This window comes from Rhipicephalus microplus, chromosome 7, assembly GCF_043290135.1.
Source record: "Rhipicephalus microplus isolate Deutch F79 chromosome 7, USDA_Rmic, whole genome shotgun sequence".
Classification (NCBI taxonomy): Eukaryota; Metazoa; Arthropoda; class Arachnida; order Ixodida; family Ixodidae; genus Rhipicephalus; species Rhipicephalus microplus.
Window position 1 is genome coordinate 27,118,035 of NC_134706.1, and position 18,984 is coordinate 27,137,018.

The 18,984-nt window shown below is 48.7% G+C and overlaps 1 protein-coding gene across 1 annotated transcript; it reads left to right on the forward strand.

Annotated features, from left to right (window-relative positions):
• The first annotated feature begins 9,975 nt into the window (after window positions 1-9,975).
• Window positions 9,976-13,774, forward strand: LOC142766885 (uncharacterized). Its single transcript, XM_075868087.1, has 2 exons — window positions 9,976-11,701; window positions 13,470-13,774. Exons 1-2 carry the CDS (start codon window positions 10,035-10,037, stop codon window positions 13,771-13,773), a joined length of 1,971 nt encoding a protein of 656 aa, XP_075724202.1. The 5' UTR covers window positions 9,976-10,034; the 3' UTR covers window position 13,774.
• Window positions 13,775-18,984: the final 5,210 nt, after the last annotated feature.

The following is an 18,984-nucleotide window of genomic DNA, read 5'->3' on the forward strand; positions in this document are numbered from 1 at the left end:
CTACCAAAACAAACATTGATTGATTGATTGATTGATTGATTGATTGATTGATTGATTGATTGATTGATTGATATGTGGTGTTTAACGTCCCCAAACCACCATATGATTATGAGAGACGCCGTAGTGGAGGGCTGCGGAAATTTCGACCACCTGGGGTTCCCAAAACAACTATTCACGGCGAAGGAAAGAAAGTGTAAACACGCTCCCCCACCCCCGTCCAACCCCCCCCCCCCCTTCCCCCAAAAAAAGGGAAGACAACCCTCTAGAGGCGAAAGGATGAGTGTCAGTACACAGCACAATCGCTGTAACGCGGCACCGTTGAATCTAAACAACAAGCTTATCTATTTTATTTATTTATTTCTCACGTTTCCAACGTGTTTGCTACTCGTATTTGTACCATTTTCTCGATTTCGATGGCGCATGCAAACAGCCCAACGCGCATGTGCCCTGGCCCACTCGCTTGCAGAAATGTTTTGTGCCCGCTCTTCCGTTCCTGACCGCTCAATCGGTTCTGTTTCAGGGTGCCACGTACCGCAGACGACCCCGGCGTCACCTTCGACGCGATTTCGCCTTCGACGCGTCATCTTCGACACGACAAAGCAACGAAACTGATTTTAACCCTCATTACACACGATTTTCTCGACACGTACGCAGACTATCTGCACGTATTTTGACGGAATTTACATACGATGTTATCACGTGCTGTTATTCCATGTTATTTATTAAACTAGTGGCGCTCCAAGAGAAAGCTACATTGCCCTTGTCTGTTCCGTGTTCAGATTCGCCTCGAACCACCTAAAATTACATTAGCCGTTTCACTGATTGTGTTTTTGTCTATTTACGCCTAACTTCACGACATTTCACAACGATTACAATACCAAGCAGTGGCGAATCCAGAGAGGGGTGGGGCGGTAAAAACGACCTCCCCCCGTCTGTGCCAGTACCTCCCCCCTTTGCGGTGCTCATAGTCCACCTCCTATATACCAGTCATCACAATTGAGTGAAATGACTGCGCGCACATATTAACAAATTTTTGGTACGAAAAGGTTTTCTCTTAGAAAAAAAAGCCATGACCACGCTTCCCTTTCAGGTGTTGCTTCAGGCAACCGCTCTCCCCCCCTCCCCAGAAAAAAATCAGTGGCTGGTACCACCCCTGGTACCAATTACCAGTATATGGAACGGCATAGTCATAACTGTGGGGGTTTTACGTGCCAAGACTGCGATGAGGGACTCAGTATAGTGGAGCTCGGGCTCCGAAAAATTTGACCTGGTGTTCGTTGAAGCGCACCTAAATTTCAGCACTGGAGTGGGATGGACGCAAAATTGACTGAAGGTTCGACTTTTTTTTTTCTAATGGCGCAATACTTGAGAATTCTTGACAAGTGTTTCCACGAAATGGCACCTTTAAATGCTCGATATAGGGCGATTAAAAGGGACGCGTTCCTCCGTTGCATGCGCCAGTCCTAGTAAATCGTAGCGTTTGCTCTGTTGTGAATGTTGACGCAACCGAACTAATGTTTACAACTGTTTATGATGGTAGTATATGAAGCTACTTAACCTATTTCAACAGTTTCGTCTGCTTTTGTCCCTGGCCGAAGCGAGTCGTGATGGTAACCTAAGTTTGCGCATTCTCCTGGGAAGCGCGGCGATTGGAACCGCCGGAGGAGGGCAACCCGCCGGCGCGCAATCTTGGAGGCCATGGCGTTATAATTACGCGCCTTCTTTCTTATCCGCGTGAAGGCGCCCTCGGCGCTTATGATTCACGTCACGGAGGAAGGAAAGAGAGGAGAGGCCACAGAGCTAAAGGGGCTCTGAAACACTTTTCTGAGTAACCATGGAATTAATTCACTGGAAGAGCTTATTGGCTCACAAATTCAACGCCGCATAATTTTTTTTTAATCCGTCCTGTTCGAGCAGAGTTTCAAAGATTTGTCACACGCTGCAGTCGATTTCTCCTTTCTCTCGTTCCGACGAAAGCGCTTGGAGCTAAGCAGGGAAGGATGGGAGGAGCAAAGAAAAAACGACACGCGCTCATCATGACCTTGAGCGCTTTTCCCCTTATTTTTTCTTCGAATATGCAACTTTACAGTGTGATCGCGCGCGCATGTGTGGACAAGTGGCAGCCTCCCGCGGCGATCTCTGTAACGACCGAGCGCGCCATGTTCAAATCGGCCATTGGCTGATAGATTGGCTTACTGCGAGTGATTTTTGGGCTTATTACGTCATTTGCCGAGAGAAGAAAAAGCAATTTTTAGCTAACTTTGATAACTTACTGTGCATTCAGGCCGTGCGATGCGCTATCACATTTGGCTCGCGTGTTGTCGGGAGCATCTGCTACCAATCGGCAGCGTTTTCTGACCATGCTCAAAAAAGTGTTGCACAGCCCTTCTAATTGATTGATATGGGGAGTTTAACGTCCCAAAACCACCCCATGATTCTTAGAGACGCCGAAGGGGAGGGCTCCGGAAATTTAGACCACCTGGGGTTTTTTAACGTGCACCCAAATCTGAGAACACATGCCTACAGCATTTCCGCCTCTATTGGGAATGCAGCCGCCGTAGCCGGGATTCGAGCCCGCGACCTGCGGGTCAGCAGCAGAGTACCTTAGCCACTAGATCACCACGGCGGGCCCCCCTCTAATATACTATAGACAAAAAGCTGCGCACAGGGCCGATGCATTAAATCCTATAACCACATGGTTCCCACAGTGGTGGAACGATAGTCGGCTTTCAGGTGGTCTCAGTTTAGTCTGTTATCAGTCTGGTATGAGGTCCTGCCCACCCCACGCTCTACGCGAAGAGTGTGTAGGAAATGACATAACCATCTTCAGGAAGCTCGGGTTATCTTGGTTATCTTCTTCCTGTATGAGTGTCCAGTTGTGGAAGTCAAGACGGCTTTCAACATCTGTCTACCACACGCTGATGAGGTGAACATGGTATGGGGGAAGTCATCCACTCTTGAGGGCGCGCTAAACACTACTGCTGGAAACGCCGGTCAAAGCACTCACGTCGCTCACGCTTGCGTGGGGATGGACTGCCATATAAGGAAGAATGTCTCTTTTAAGACAATAAGTTCACCCCTTTTCTGCGCATTTCGTATGTAGGTGGAAATGTTGTAGGCCCGTGTGTTCAAATTTGGGTGCACATTAAAGAACCCCAGAATGTCGAGATTTCCGGAGCCCTCCACTATGGCGTCTCTCACACCTGTACCAGGCCCGTGGCATGCACGACCTCCTCTATAGACCAATCTATAGAGGGGGTCGTGGTGGCGTGTTGCGAGCTTCGCGGCCACAGCGTGAAGAGTCGCCACCATCGAAACAACGACAGTGCACCTGGCCGCGTAGGTAAACGAAACCAAACGAAGCCTTTTTTTTCGACAATTTTATTTGTAAGACTTCAGAATGATAAGCATAAAAAACCGTTCCTCATTTAATGTCAGGTATTCAGAAGCATGCAAAGTGCGAAAGCGTAGAAAATTGGTAAGTTACGCACTTTTAAGTTGGCAGTGCGGACCAGGAAACAGTCTCGCCGCACTGCTCGTGAAAGGCTCGCAATTATGTTGATAGCAATGCAGAAAGTTTGCCGAATACTGTCAACGAGTTGTTGCGAAATCTCGAGCTACACAAGTGCAGGGAGGTAAGCGGTGGGCCTTTACTTACTGCAGCAAAGGTTTCCTGCAGTGCGATGGATATGTCAGCCAGCGCTGGACAGCTTCTCTGCTCCGGGCATCTACGTTAGGGCTATGCGTAGCCCTAACGTAGAGCCCTTGTTTGCTCATGAACGGTGATGCATGCATATTGTTCACTGCTGTACGTGCTGAAATGTTACTCACGTGACCTTTATTTTGTGTAAACTTCGATCGATCGACTTGCAATAAAACGATTTATTGTTGCAAGCTTGTGAGACCAGCGTTGTCATTTCGCTCGGCCTGTATGCGGCATCACAACTCACTAAAGTACGTATACAAGATACTTATGAGCTTATGTTGCGCAGTTTACTGCAATGTACAATGTGGAAACGATAGAAATTGAGAAAGGGGGCTGCTACAACGAGCGGGGGTCAGCCATGACGCAGAAGCAGACGACGACGAAGTCGTCTGCTATGCGGAAGGCCAGCCGCCATATCAAAACACCCTGGTGCTTTTGAAAGCAATTTAATTTTATACGCTACTATAAATTACACGAACAATATTTTTAATTATATTTAGCTCAAAAATATTTTTATGTGTAGAAGGTAACGAAACCTTTTTCACTTATTAGTAAAACAGTCATTTTGCAATCTTTTTACGATTCTCTACAAAACCCAGACGGCGCTACCGTCGCTTTCAAATCACACTTCCTCCGTGAAATCGCATGTCACTCCACCGGTGTTCTGTGACTAGTGCTGTGGCGATTCCTCAGGCTCCGAGGTACTGATTATCGCCAAGGTAAGGATCATGGCCACGTACAAACCGATTGATGACGACCTCGTGAGCTGCCCGTATGAGCCACACGTAAAGGTGAAAAGGGAGCGGCTTTCCAGTCATATTTCGAAGTGCCACAAGACGCGCCCGGTTTGGAAACAAAGCCCAGACTACGACGCAACGTCGCTCGTCGCTGAGAGACCATTCGCCCCCGAGCCGCAAGAAAACTGGGAACTCGAGTGTGACCCTAATAGAGGCCCCTACAAGCCGGCCGTGCAGCCGATGTTCCGCCGAGTCGTCGGACTTCGTCGTGATTAACGGCAGCGCTACTACGAAACGCTGCTTAAGCGTGCAAAAAGCGAAATCGCAAAGGCGCATCTGACCTCGGCGGAGTCCGACAATACATCAAGTTATGAGAACTGGGACACCGAGATCAGTTCCTAAAAAACTGTGGGGTGAAGCCGACCCGACCAAGAGTTCAAAAAGGGTCACCTGCCGTTTGCAAGATTTCGCGAAACATACCAACTTCATGGAAATAATAAATTTCATATTTCGTCCGTAGCAATAATTTCTTTCACTTTCTTCTCTCAATATTGCGCTCAGTCATTACTTTACTTGCAAATAGTCCCAAGCGCGCCTCTACTCAGTTCGCCCACTCCGGGAAAATGGGTAAGCTTCACCTCTGGTCAGAGGTTGTCGCATGCAAATTCGCATCGCAGCATTATTAAAAGGTCCGTGTACTGGAAACGCTGGTCATAAAAACAAACGAACAATAAAGAATGGCTACGCAATTAACAGGGTAAACGTGGCACTTTCGCTTCGTTACAAAACCGCATTTGGTTTTCGGAAACTTGACGATTGTTTATTGAATTAAATGGTGATAATTGCTCCACTCAGAAACAAGCCTGTTCCAAGTTGCGATGCGTCGAAAAGGATCGAAGCGATGTGCCCGAAAGTCGTATATATATGTATACACTAAAAAAAACTGCAACTATCGTTTTTTTTTTTTTTGCAGTTCCTTCTAAATTTTACTGCGAACTATGAGAACAGAGCTTCGCCTGTAGAGCAAGCGCAGGAATAAACAGGATAAGTTTGCCCCATAATATGTTCACGCGAATGAAACGTATGTTGGGGCGAAGCGAGAAATTTTTTCGGTGAAGTGCACCCATGTGTATGTACATACGCCCATGAGTTTTGTGAACGTGTACGCTGCGGAAACTATGTGGCCGATTTTCACTGCGCGCAACCACAGAACAGAGCGTAGTGACATATTGCCTTTCAAAATTGGCTTCTGTTTGTTCTCTGGCGATGTTTCTAAACGGGGCCGCTACGTAAAGAGCGCTTAGTTTTGGATCGCGAAGGGGATGGCTTGTCGCAGCTGTAAATGTTCTCTTTAAATACTACATTTTAAAACACAGTTGTACCATCTTCTCCTTCTGTGGATTGCCAAAGTATGGCCTTTGAGATCCTTTTTTTTTTTTGGTAATCGCAGTTACTTTGTTTACGAACGTTCTCGAACTTGCTCCGTCAACACTGTGCACAACAACAGCCGGCGCGTTTCACGTGTGGCGTCGGATCGCCGATTTGGGACGAGGCGAAACGAAACGTTTCTCCGAAGCTCCGTCCGCATGTTCACTCCAAAAGTGATCGTGCCTTTCTCAAAGTCGACGTCCAGGCAAGTTATTTTACGTGTCATTCGAAGGATCTGGCAATCGCTTGTTCTCTGTTAATGGCGAGCGGGCCATGAAGCTGTGTGTGTTTGGTGGGGGAGCTCGAGGCAATTCAAGTCGCCTGTCGTAGTATCCTCCCCTAATTTTTCTGTCGTGTACGAGTCATTCATTTGCTTTGATCGCAACTTCCGCGGTATGGTGTAATTTCGACACTTTCGCACAACGATACGCTCGGTGTTTCTTCAAACACGCGCAAATCGAGTAAGCTCACCGTGCTTTCAGTTTCAGATCGTTGCGTAGCTGACATACTGGTTCACGTGCGCGTAACTTTGATGTCAAGGCGTTGGATGCATCGTTTCCGTATGTTCCAAATACAACATACTGGCGACGAAGATGGGATGGTCAGGTCACTGACGATCAATTTGTTTGCCCGCTTTCTCCAGTGTTAACCCTGGCAGAATTACAAGCAGCGACTGCATCTGACAAGATAATGACAAAAGTCGTGGACTTCGTTTCGTAATCTTGGCCTGAAAAAAAATCTCTTGAAACGGTGCTAATGACATTTTTCCGTGTGCGTGCCGAACTATTCATTGTGCACAACTTGCTTTACCGTGGTGAAAGGATCGCAGTTCCAAGAAGTAGCCTTACTCGTCGTTCGATGGAAGTCGCACATGAATCGCATCCGGGGATCAGTCGTACGAAAAATAGACTGCGAGAGATGTACTGGTGGCCTCGAATTGATGACCATGTAGAAGAACTGGTTAAAACATGTCTCGTTTGCCAGTCATGTGACAAATCTGCATGGCCTACTGCAGCCCCTATGCAGCCAGGAACTTTTCCTGACAAGCCTTGGGAAAATATTGCCATTGATATGATTGGCCTCTGTGAGCAAGCTCCCATCCATTGCCGTTATTCACCTTGTTCTTAACTGATACTTCTTTTTGGTTTGGCCCCTTGCTGTTTTCTAAGTATTTACCCATCATTTTCCTGGTTTGCTTCCTTCATTTTGTATTGACATTCCTCATGTACAAGTAGCTGAACACCTCCCTAGCCCTACGCTCCTCCCCTGTTTCTCTCAATCGCTTGTCAAATTTCATCTTGCTGCTAGATTCCCTGCCCTTGAATGATGTCCATCCCATATCACCTTGTACTCCCTGATTTGGTGTATTCCCGGGAGCTCCTAAAGCAAGCCTACCCATCCCACGTTGCTTAATTTCTAATCTTGCTTGAACTTCTGATCTCATGCACAAGACCGCATTGCCGAACGTCAGCCCAGGAACCATGACCCCTTTTCATATTCCTCTCACAACATCATACCTATTGTAATTCCACAGTGCCCTATTTATCATCACAGCTGCATTGCTGTTACCTTTAGTAGTCACGTATATTTCGTGTTCCCTTAGGTACTTGGTCCCACTGCTTATCCATACGCCCAGATATTTATATTTAACTGTTATCTCTAGCGTGACCTCCTGTATTCTAAGCTCACTACCTTCGTTATCATTAAAAATCATGACTGCTGATTTTTTCTTACTGAATCGAAAATCTAACCTATCTCCCTCATTACCGCAGATGTCCACCAATCTTTGCAAATCTTCCTTGTTGTCGGCCATTAGCACTATATCATCTGCGTACATCAATGCTGGTAGTGCCTGTTCAATGAGTTTTCCTTGTTTGACGAAAGAGAGGTTGAAGCTCAGCCCACTTCCCTCTAATATGGCCTCTAATCCTTGTAGGTACATCATGAATAATAAGAGTGGTTTTAGGCAGCCTTCATGTGCGCGCGTCTCCGTGTGGTTTCGTAGCGCAGCGCTCCAAGCGGCTGGCAGAGGCAGGCGGCTTTCGCGGTGCCATTTCGACGCCCGCGCTCAGCACAAAACGCATCATAGTAGAAGGAGAAGAAGAAATCGCAGCAGTCTGGAATTTGAATCGACGACGACCACAATCAACGCGGAGCAGCGCTCCCATTTTCGGTAAGCGGCAGCCGCATATCTATTCCCGGTAGAGTCAAAATGCGTTAAGAAAGGCGCTATATAGTGAGAATGTGTTCAGCAGGATTACATATATACTTGCGTGTTGCTACGTGATCTAACGGTGCCTGTGTCTGAGCCCTGTGATTTCCCTAACTATAGTGATGGCATTTCATGCACTGGTTGTACGGATAGCCACTTTCTATTGCATACTGCATTTATTAGGCGATAATGAATAACCTGCGTCAATGACCTGCCTGACTAAACTACTAGGCCGCGTCCAAGCGAGCGAGGTTTTCCGCAACGATGATGGCTTCCCGAATAATTTTCTTCGTGCAACCCAAGAAACGCTTGGCGCATTTCCACAGTGCCGAGGTGCTATTGATCAAGCCAACCTTTTGTGAAACGTGGGTGCATAATTTTATTGTTGCGCACCACAGTACAAGAACCATGCTGCACACGTAGCATCCGTGACGGCGTTGCGTGTGTAAGATCGCTGCGTTTCGTAGAGTGCGCAAAGAAGTTTTACACATGCACTATGCGAAACGCAGCGTTCTTACGTAAGCAACGCCGTTACCGACACTACGTATGCAGTGCAGGAGTGGGTAACCAACGCCTCCTCAAGAAATTATGCCTGGAACGTGGGCCGCGAACGAGCTGCCCTACCCTCTGATTTTGCCCCCCCTCATTCGGTACGAAGGCGAGCGTCTCCGACGGCCGCCCCCTGCGAACACAGCAATGCTCTCGCAGTTGCCTCCAAGCAGCTGTTATGTCACGTGACAGAGCGGTACGGTTATGTCACGTGACTGAGCGGTCTCACGCGGCGGCCGGTCGCAACATAAGGCATGGCCTCCGAGATGGCGTGCTGGCAGGAGGCTCCCAATTGAAAAGCGAGCGACGTTCTAGGCATAGTTTTTCTAGGAGGCGTTGGTTCAGGGTGCAAGACGCTGTGGCCTCTACCCCTTACAATTTCTAAGCAATCACATGATGACGTTGGGGAACGAGGTTCTGCAAACCTGCGATGAACCAACGCTTCGTAGCCGCTGTGCCAACGCGTTCGAGACTGCACAAGTGGCTGTGTAAGAGCCGCGCTGTGTGCAAACGCGGTGTGGACTCCCCGTGGTGCTTCGCATCACCTCATGGTTCCCTTTAGCAGGAAATGGTGTAATTTTAGGGGCGAAGCTTCTAAAGTCGCGGGCCTGTCTCAGCTCGTCGTGGTTCACGACCGCCTAATTGAATGACTAACTCAGCAGGTGCGGACAGACAGACAGATCGACGAACGACGGATAGAGATATGCATGGACGGATGGGCGCTTCGCCCCACTCATCATCATTCACTCCTTGGATATGCTGTGATATTTTTTGTTGACGCGTATCGTCGGTGTGAAGTTTTGGGCTCCTGTTTTCCTTTATATTTTGTTCATTGGTGTTGTCAGAACCCCTAGCGTTTTGTCCACCTTCTTTAACTGCTTCTTGATTATCAATTCCTCCAGATGCCCGTGCTCTTGGCGCTGGATCTGGGTCTCTTTCTTGCAGCATTACGCTTTCATCTTCGTTAGATTTCGTTGCCTGTACATTTCGCTCAGTATACCTAACTGCGCCGGCCTGTCCTCCTCCTACATAGCCTCATTTATTTAGGAGGTGGGGAGAGGGGGAGCATTGTTTATCTTAGCTTGCTCAGCGCGTTGCAAAGCGACACCCCGTGTTCGAATGTATTAGTATCATAAGGCCTCACTCTTCTGAATTCCTGACCTTAATTGCCCTTCCAGGTCTAATGGCGTGCGGTGATAACAAAACGGTGCTCTCGACGAAGGCTAGTCTGAAAGACTCGTCTAAAGAGTCCGGCGTTTGCTTGACGGACCTGAACGAAATCACGGGCTTCTTTTCGGGTGGAACGATCGACTACGCCTCTCCTTGCTCCGCGACTGAGCAGCGGGCATGCCACATCGTTCGGCAGCTGTCGCTGTGGAACGAGGTGCTTTCGCAGGCCAAGATGGAACTGAGGCAGAGCCCGCGGACGCGTACCGGTATGACGTTGATGAGCGTGGACAACCCTTACATCGTGGACCACTCGCTGTACATGCTGCACCAGGCAGCTAGCCTGCTCCACCACCTCATCAAGACGCATCGCTGCGTGACGCACTTCGACATCGCCATGGGAAGGCTCAACCTGTACGAGCAGCTTCTGTGCGACGCCCTCTGCGACAACGGGTCCGTGGAAACGCTCAAGCTGCAAGACACCTACAAGCAGAAGCATGGTCCTCATCGGAACTTCTGCGCGGTCATCCCGACTTTGCAGAACTTGAGACACTTCGAATGCGACAGCGACGCGGAGTGCCGACCACTGTTTTTGGAAACACTGACGGCGCTTCTGAAGACCAGGTCTCTAGAGTCGATCCGCGTTCCCGACTTGCGTATGACGCGCGATCAGGCCGAGGCTTTCTTGACTGCACTCGCGACGTGTCCGTCCCTAAGCGAACTTTCGTTCAACTTTGGAATCGTCGCCCTCGCATCGCAAGAATGCTGCGCCGCATTCGCCGTATACCTGAAAAGTCACACTGCTTTGACGAATGTGACCTTCGCTGGACGGGACGACGTGTACAGCGACGGCATGCAGGTGGTACTGCGAGGAGTCTCGGAAAACAAAACCATCGCCAGGATAGAGTTCAGGACAGCGCTGATGCAGCAGGATGAGTACGTCGAAGCCGTGGGCGATGTTCTCCTGAGAAACGCGACGCTGCGCAGCGTTCACGTCATTCCTTGCCCTCCTCATTATGACATGGGCGCCCTCTACTTGCACACCTGGTTGACGGCTCTGGTCGGGAACGAGACGCTCCAGGAAATCACGCTGCCCTTCTACATTTGGTCGTCGCCTCAGTGGGCTCAGTTCTTCCAAGCGCTCTCGAGGAAACGCCATCTACGCAAGGTGCTCGTGGTCGGAGAAACGGAGGACGCCGTCTACTTGCGGGAAGTCTGCGACGCCCTTCGAGAGAGTGGCGCCGAAGACAAGGTCGTCTTCGGACCTTTCTTGGGTGCCTCATGCTACCAGTACGCTTTCCACCTTGTCAAGAGCAAGTGTTTCCGCGACGTGCTCGTCTCGGATGCCCACGGCGTCGCCAAAGCCCCGTCGCTTCGAAAGCTCCTGCACCAGCTTTGCTCGCTGAACCACGTGACATCGTTGACGGTGCACGTCGACCCCACCACTTGCAAGCGGAGCGTGACGTCCGCGCTTTCCGACTACGTCGGTACCACGACCGCGCTCAAGAAGTTGCGGCTGATATCCCTGTCTTTCGAGCACCCGAACAACGAGTCCGACCTGACTTGGATGGAGGTCTTTGAGTCCTTCTCGAGAAACAGGAGCCTGTCGGAGCTGTGCGTGAGGGTGACCTCCTTTGTCAAGGTCGACTCGGAGCTCTTGGCCGACGTTGTGAAATGCAGCGAGAATATACGAAGCTTCGGAGTTTCCGTCCGATGTTGGTGGCACGGTACGGAGTTTTTGAGTCGCTTGTCTCAAGGCATATACAACAACTACAGTCTGCTTAGCGTCCAGCTTCCAGACTATATGAACAGGGACTCGTTCGCTGTCTGGGACACGACTCGAAGAAACTTCGGTTTGGTGGCCAGCGCTTCGCAGTTTCTCGCTGGAGCGGAGTGCGACAGGTAAGTCCAAAACGACGGAGGACCGTGGATACAGCACTATTTAATCGCGGAACCCCCAGGTCGAAGTGATTAACGTGTGTGCCACAGGTTTATTCCTATTATTGGTGTTCGTTTTGTTGTTTAAACGACGAAAAGCGGGACGCTCTGCTCCCATATTTGAGGCAGAATTTTTTCCTGCACCGTGGGCGTTTGTGCCGATTCAACACGAAATTGGGAACCAATATGATCGCAGCCTAGATGAAAACTTGGCCTTTTCTTCCCAAACAGGTGGAAAGATGCATGCGTCAATTACTTTTTGTGAAATGAAGCGTTCGTGAAAATGAAGTAATTACTCGTAAAATGAAGCAATTACTTTCTTTGTAAAATGAACCCTAACCTTACCTTAACACTGCTGATGTACAATGGGGGCCGTTGGCTGTTTCCTGTACATACTTACAGATAGCCTTGCGAAAAATTCTCATTTGCAACTTGTATATGATAAGAGACGCGTTATTTATTTTCGGTAGACTATATATACTATAGAAGTATTTCAGCTTTGTCTCTGCAACAACCCAACAACTAATTTCTAAATTTTAACAGAATGTTTAGTAAGATAACCATAAGTGTGTGCAGGATTCTCCTCCTGGTGGAGTGGATCTCTACCCCGCGGTTATTTCTATGTGACCTCCGAGATCCGCACCGGCGGGGCGACGGAGCACAAGTCAACATCATGTATTTTTTTTTGAAGGGCTTACTGTCTTGTTAGACACCACCAAATTAACAAGGGGCAATCAATTGGAAGAAATGCAGTGTAGCAGTAAAAAATGTATTCGAATGTTTCGGTAGGCGATTCCACCGACGGAAAAGCACGATTTGTGGTCCACTTTAGTTCATGTCTTTAATTGTCATTATTGATACTTTGCAGTAGAATACAACCATTAATGACCCGTGTGGTTTTCCTGGCCCAATTATTTCGGCAAAGTTAACTATGTAGAATTCAGTAATGTTATCCGGGCAATATTCAATTGGTAACGGTAAACCAAGAAGTCCAGTATAGGGCACGGGACGCCGACGTGTGACTGCGACTGCCAGGCATCAAGGGCAGTGGCAGTGGCGTATCGCAAGGGGAGGTGGGTGGTCGACGTTGTTTTAACACCTCCCAACCCCTTTGGGAAATTTTCAATTTTGCATATCTATATGCGCACGCACACATACAGCAACACGAACAAACATGCATGGAGTACAGTTGACACCCCTTCACCCACTTCCCTCGAAAATTTCTAACCGGATTGGGTGTTGCCATCAACTTATTATTTTTTTTTGGGGGGGGGGTGTCAATCATCTCTCAGGATTGTGCCGACAGTTGTATGTGGGCGTGTATATACAGAAATGCAGAAATGAAAATATTCAAATAATAAAAAGACCCCCCCCTCCCCACCCCCACCTGGCTACGCCAGTGCAGACATTCCAAGCCAGGGATCAGGGTCGTACCTAGCCAAGGCCACCATCCTCGAAAGCATAAGCCCAACATATCAATTTTCCGCTTCTGGTTCACGACTGTTCAACACATGGCTGTCCGTGCCACATTTGTACACATCTTTATCGTCATTCCGTAACGTTTTGCTCAATAAGAAAATACTCGCCTTCCCTCCGCGTACGTGGCTCGCGCAACGATTCTCATTGTACATGGTACCTGCTGAATTTTCTTCACGCATCCTTCTCTCTGAAAATTGTTAAACGATCACTGTCAGACTTTAGACTTTCCTGACGCGTCTCGCCTCGTCGGCAGGATCATCGCGTCGTCCCTGGAGCGGGTGTACCGGCACCGTGCCCTGCTGCAGGAACTGGCCGAAGTCGAGGACGTCAGCGTGGATGAACTCGTGGCTAAACTCCGACCGCAAGTCAGGGCGCTCGAGGGCATGCACGACTTCATGCGCATCGCAGGAGTCGTCAACGTCCGGGTCACGTGCCACCACCGGGACGACGGACGTGCACAACTGGACGACCTCAATGAGCACTGCTGGATCGCCATCAGGCGCTACCTCACGCTGGACGACATCGTGGCCGAGAGCGCTGAACGAGACGAGGACTGAAGATCCCGCCGCTTGCCTCAGTTCTGGCCTGATCGACGCTATCCGCTGGTGGGTATAGACTGTCGAGGAAATAAAGGTATAGACTGTCGAGGAAATAAAGAAGGCGGCACTGATTTGTCCCTGCGTCAATTTATTGCTGGATCAACTTGTCGGCTAGTTGATTGAACACATTTTAAGAAAACAGTGCGAAAGACCAGGGCTATAAAGGTATATACACAACCACACGTAGCGCCGATTGGCAGCTGAAGTTAATTGCAGCGAAAAACGTGTATAAATGCATATATCCACACATCAACCCTCGTCAATATAATCGATAACTCGGAAAAGAAGAAAAAGATACAAATGGACACAGTTGCGAGACGCTTTGGGCACGTGATGCCAATGGCTAACACGATTCAGCAGTAGATAGGTACACAATTTCTTGTCTCTATAATAAAAACAGGAGTGCCTACTTGTTGCATCTTTTGAAGGAACCAACAACTTGCCAGAACTTAGGTGCGAGTAGGTCCTAGTATAAATGAAAAGACCATGAAATGTAGCCATACATTCCAGCATTTCTTTCGCATTGTGAGTAGGAACAGGCAGGCAGACAGGTAGGCAGGCGGGCAGGTGGGCGGGCGGGCAGACAGGCAGGCAGGCAGGCAGGCAGATAAAATAGATAGATTGATTTAGTCCCCTGTTTCTTAATGCAACGCCTCTCTATCTCAGTTCCAGAAGAAGCCGTGTACTCGACTTTCTTTTCGTATTTTCTGTATTCGAGTAGTGACACTATTCATCAGCTTAGCAACAACATCACAAACAATATTTGCAATTGGTGCCGACCTGGTATTCGCGGACTTCGTGAGCACTTAATATCGCAGATAGATAGATAGATAGATAGATAGATAGATAGATAGATAGATAGATAGATAGATAGATAGATAGATAGATAGATAGATAGATAGACAGACAGACAGACAGACAGACAGACAGACAGACAGACAGACAGACAGACAGACAGACAGACAGATAGATAGATAGATAGATAGATAGATAGATAGATAGATAGATAGATAGATAGATAGATAGATAGATAGATAGATAGATAGATAGATAGATAGATAGATAGATAGATAGATAGATAGATAGATAGATAGATAGATAGATAGATAGATAGATAGATAGATAGATAGATAGATAGATAGAAAGATAGATAGATAGATAGATAGATAGATAGATAGATAGATAGATAGATAGATAGATAGATAGATAGATAGATAGATAGATAGATAGATAGATAGATAGATAGATAGATAGATAGATAGATAGATAGATAGATAAATAGAAAAGAAACGCATAAATACGTTTGGCTTGCTAAGAAATGCCTCGCATTCAATAGCATATAGTATGCCTGACGCGTAAGGGATGAAACACTTTCCCACATTCACGTTTGACGCCTACAATGACATACGGTATGCAGGTATGCGTCACAGCTAGGCGATTCATAACCTGCATCACAACAACGCAGTGAAACGTATGTACACTGAAAACTGTATAAGACATTTTGCGCAGATCAAACAAGACCATGTCGTTTCTTTTTTTTTTACAGTTGATTTTATTGCAGATCACAAACGCTGGAATATGCAATTCCGTGAATAAAACTGTAATCCAGTCCTGCTCGTTTCCGCACGGATACGCCTACGAACGCTAAGCATATAAACTTCGCTTTCCGTAAAAGTGACGTCTGTGCTGCATCGTCAGTAAACGATACGCGTAAGATGCTAAAACGGTGACACGTTAACAGCAAGTGCCTCCGTCTATAGACGGTGCGCGTCATACCATATATCAAAGCTTTGACTGACAGTCAAATATGTCATACAGTATAAAAAAGAACAAAAAAAAACAGTTCTTTTCGCGCGAGCTTTATTTCGCGATCGTCCCAGAGATAAGAAAATGCAACAGCTATGGCAGCTGAACGCAATTGTGTTTGGCGAAGCTAGAAAACAACATCGGCTGTTGTAATCTTGGAGGTGCACTAAAAGGATGCAGTATGCACAAGATCACAAGGCGTGCCTGAATTTACAGTAAACCTTCCATGCATGGGCTGAGTGACTCCCATGTTAGTGTAAAGACTCGTCCCATCCTTTGCAGGTGCGACTGCTGGTTGGAACTGTCTTTTTTTTTTGTTGTTGTTGGTGTGGATAATTAAAGGTTGTACACAGTGCCTAAACGAAGACTGTGACTACAGCGCCACTTCTTTTCGTAAAGGGAGTTCTATAGTTCCAGCACATCCGTTACCTTGACGTGCTCATATAAGTGCATCCAGCAGTCGTATAGTTAGTACGGTGCAAATGCGGACCCTCGCCCTGCTGAACGTCGTCGCATTTCATACGCTCCTCGCCAACGCCGGCCCGTCTCGTGTTCGTGCACGTCGGCGACTCGCAGAAACCGCTGGGCGCTGCGTACTTTCGCGGCGGCATCTGCACCACCACCAGCACTCAATCTTCGTCGAACGTTGAAGACGAGCGCCGGCTCCTCCGAGACGGCCTGAAAGGCGTGCGCGCAGCAAGGAATGTGCTCGCCCATCACGAACCTGGTGGCACGCTCGACGAGACTGCAGTTACGACGCACTATGTCCTGCACGTCGCGAAGCTTGTCGCGCGCATCGCAGGTCTGAACCCGCAGTAGAAGTAGGTTGTAGCACTGCGCCAGTCGCGACAGAAGACGATCGAGGAAAACAGGGATGTAACTCTCGCCCATGCAGTTGACGGAGAGTTCGTGAAGATCGCGGTTGTTCAGGGCGGCGTCCGCTAGCTCTTGGCAGTCGTCGTTGTCTATTTCGATCGTGGAGGTAAGATTAATGGCGGAGATTCCAGCGTTCGAAGACAGTGCCTTGCACAAGTTGGATAGCGAACGTTGGCGCTCGTCGTCCCCTTCCGCGGTGCCTTCCTCGCCGTCGAGGTAGGCTATTTCGATTGCGAGATCGATCTCTTTCAAAGAGGACGCTCCTCTGACGTAAGCAGCCAAAGAGGCGTAAGCTTGCTCGTCATAGAATTCCAGGTATAGTCGAACGGACGTGACGTGGTCGCAAGCAGCGATTACTTTCAACACGTTCCTCAGTGCAGTCGCTTCATCGATGTAGAATGAACTGACCATGATGTCAGTCACTTGCCGACAAGAGGCAAACGTCTCGGAATCTTCGGGTACAATACAATAATTTTCAACGCGGGCTTTTCGCTCAAGGCCGTGTTTCTCTATGGTGAGACAGGCTTCCTGCACGCCGCCGTCATTTGGAAAATTACGCAAGCTTAGGCTCAGAAGACCAGGTTTGTTCACCAGAGCTTCAAGTAACATGCAACACTCCCTGCTGGTGGCCCACGACGCGTTAAGAACTAGCTCCTCAAGCGAGCAGTTTTCCTTGAAAGCAGATACCCAGGGAACGTCTCGGACTTCTCTGCAGCGTTGAGGATCAATGACGTCGTCATCGCCGGCGGCGATCAGAAATCTCAGAACGCTTATGCACCGGCTCCCTGCTACGGTTGTAAAGAGCAGGCTGCAGTCGGGGCTTGTGGCTTGGAACAGCAAGGTCAGGTCTTTCAACGTAGTCGTTGCGCTGATAGCTTGAGCTAGCGCTGGCGACCCGGCCGATCCGAGCACGAAGCCGGCATCATTCAGCATGAGCTTCTGGAGCGTTGCATTTTTCTTCACCAGGTACTGAGCGAACCACATTGATGTCTCTTCGGTGGGACCAGAAGTGAAGACTTCGGCTCCCACGGCAACTTCAGCAACGCTGTTGTTCCTAATAAGCGCGTCGACTAAACTCTTCGCCATCGAAGGATTCATGCGCAGGGACGACAGGTTCAGGGAAACGAGGGTGGCACGGTCTTTTTCCAGCAAACGAATAGGAATTTCCGTGCTGGAGGTGTCATCCTGCAGGAACGGCTGTAATTTGTCTCGTTGTTCGTAGCCAGCGTCTTGTTGTTCGGCAGCGTCTTGTTGTTCAGCAGCGTCTCGTTTGTCACCAAAGAATGCTTCAATGAGTTCTCGTCTGTCCTCCTCGATGTCGGCGACGGACAGCCTCTTGAGGTGCGGCGAAGAAGCGAGCGACTCTGTGAGCTCGGTTGAGTTCAGTACGTCGTAAATCGCTTCGACCGAGACGATGCATCGGTGCGACGTGAGCAGTTCCTTGGCGAGAACCAGCGCCTGTTTTGTGTTGCGGGCGCAGCAAGCGTACATGCAGAAGATGCCTTGCACTGTCACCACGCTCAAGTGTCCGGGATCGTCGCGACTATCTTCTCTGAGCTGCAGGCAGGCGTGACACAGTACTTTGTTGCAGTCTGTCAGGTGTCGAACCAGTTGACAGGCGCCACTCGCGTCCGTCCCCGTGCACGTTACACCGAGTAGCCCCGCAGTGACGGAGAGCAGCTCATCATCCATGTTTCTACGCTTCTGATGGCAAGGCTCAAGAAGTGCTCGCTTCGGTGCCGGCGAGTGTTCTATGCAATCGCTGTGCGGCTCCATTTCTCGCGCAAGCGCAGTGAATAGTCGCAACAACTACTCATACCTTCGTCTGAAAACTAGTATCTCTGCTCACAATGGTTGTTCTCAACATGGCGCCAACAAGAGCATCAAAGGGGCCCTTAAAAAAATCTTCTTAAATTACAAAGAACGAGCACGTTATTGCGCCTCCCGTTTTTTTCTAGCCCGATTCGTGACGCGATCACGTGTTCATGTGACGTACTGATGAAGTGAGCTCTCGATTGTTCCATATGGGACAAGTTGCGAGTTGCCATTAACCATGATTTTTAATGCAGTCGCACGAGCTTCTGCCTCGACTCACCTGACTATGCTATACGCAAGTAGGCTGATTTCCCTTCGTGTTATGCGCATTCGGCTGAACAGGCGGAGATAACAGACTGCAGCTGAAAATCGCAATATCTGATAAGCTGAACGCTCACGTTATTCGCGTGTTCTATGAAGATATGAGCGGCGAGGAGCAGATAGAGCCTGCACGAAGGGTTTAGTGAGGGTCGGTTACAAATGACTTTTTCGGAATGTTGTTCGGAATGATCAGTTGTTCGGAATGATCTTTTCTTTTTGGCAAGGTTATGTTTGGCATTGCATATCTCAGTTGCCAGACTTTGAAGTGGTTGTTGCCAGACTGCCGCCTGATTTGGCAGAGAAATTCGCCCTGGTAGTTGCGACTTCTCCATGAGGGCTTCATGTCGTCCG

Excerpts from the sequence above, each read along its gene's own strand:
- LOC142766885 (XM_075868087.1), top strand. The coding sequence starts at position 10,035 with ATGGAACTGAGGCAGAGCCCGCGGACGCGTACCGGTATGACGTTGATG. Across the intron at positions 11,702-13,469 it reads GCTGGAGCGGAGTGCGACAG|GATCATCGCGTCGTCCCTGG; the intron begins GTAAGTCCAAAA and ends CCTCGTCGGCAG.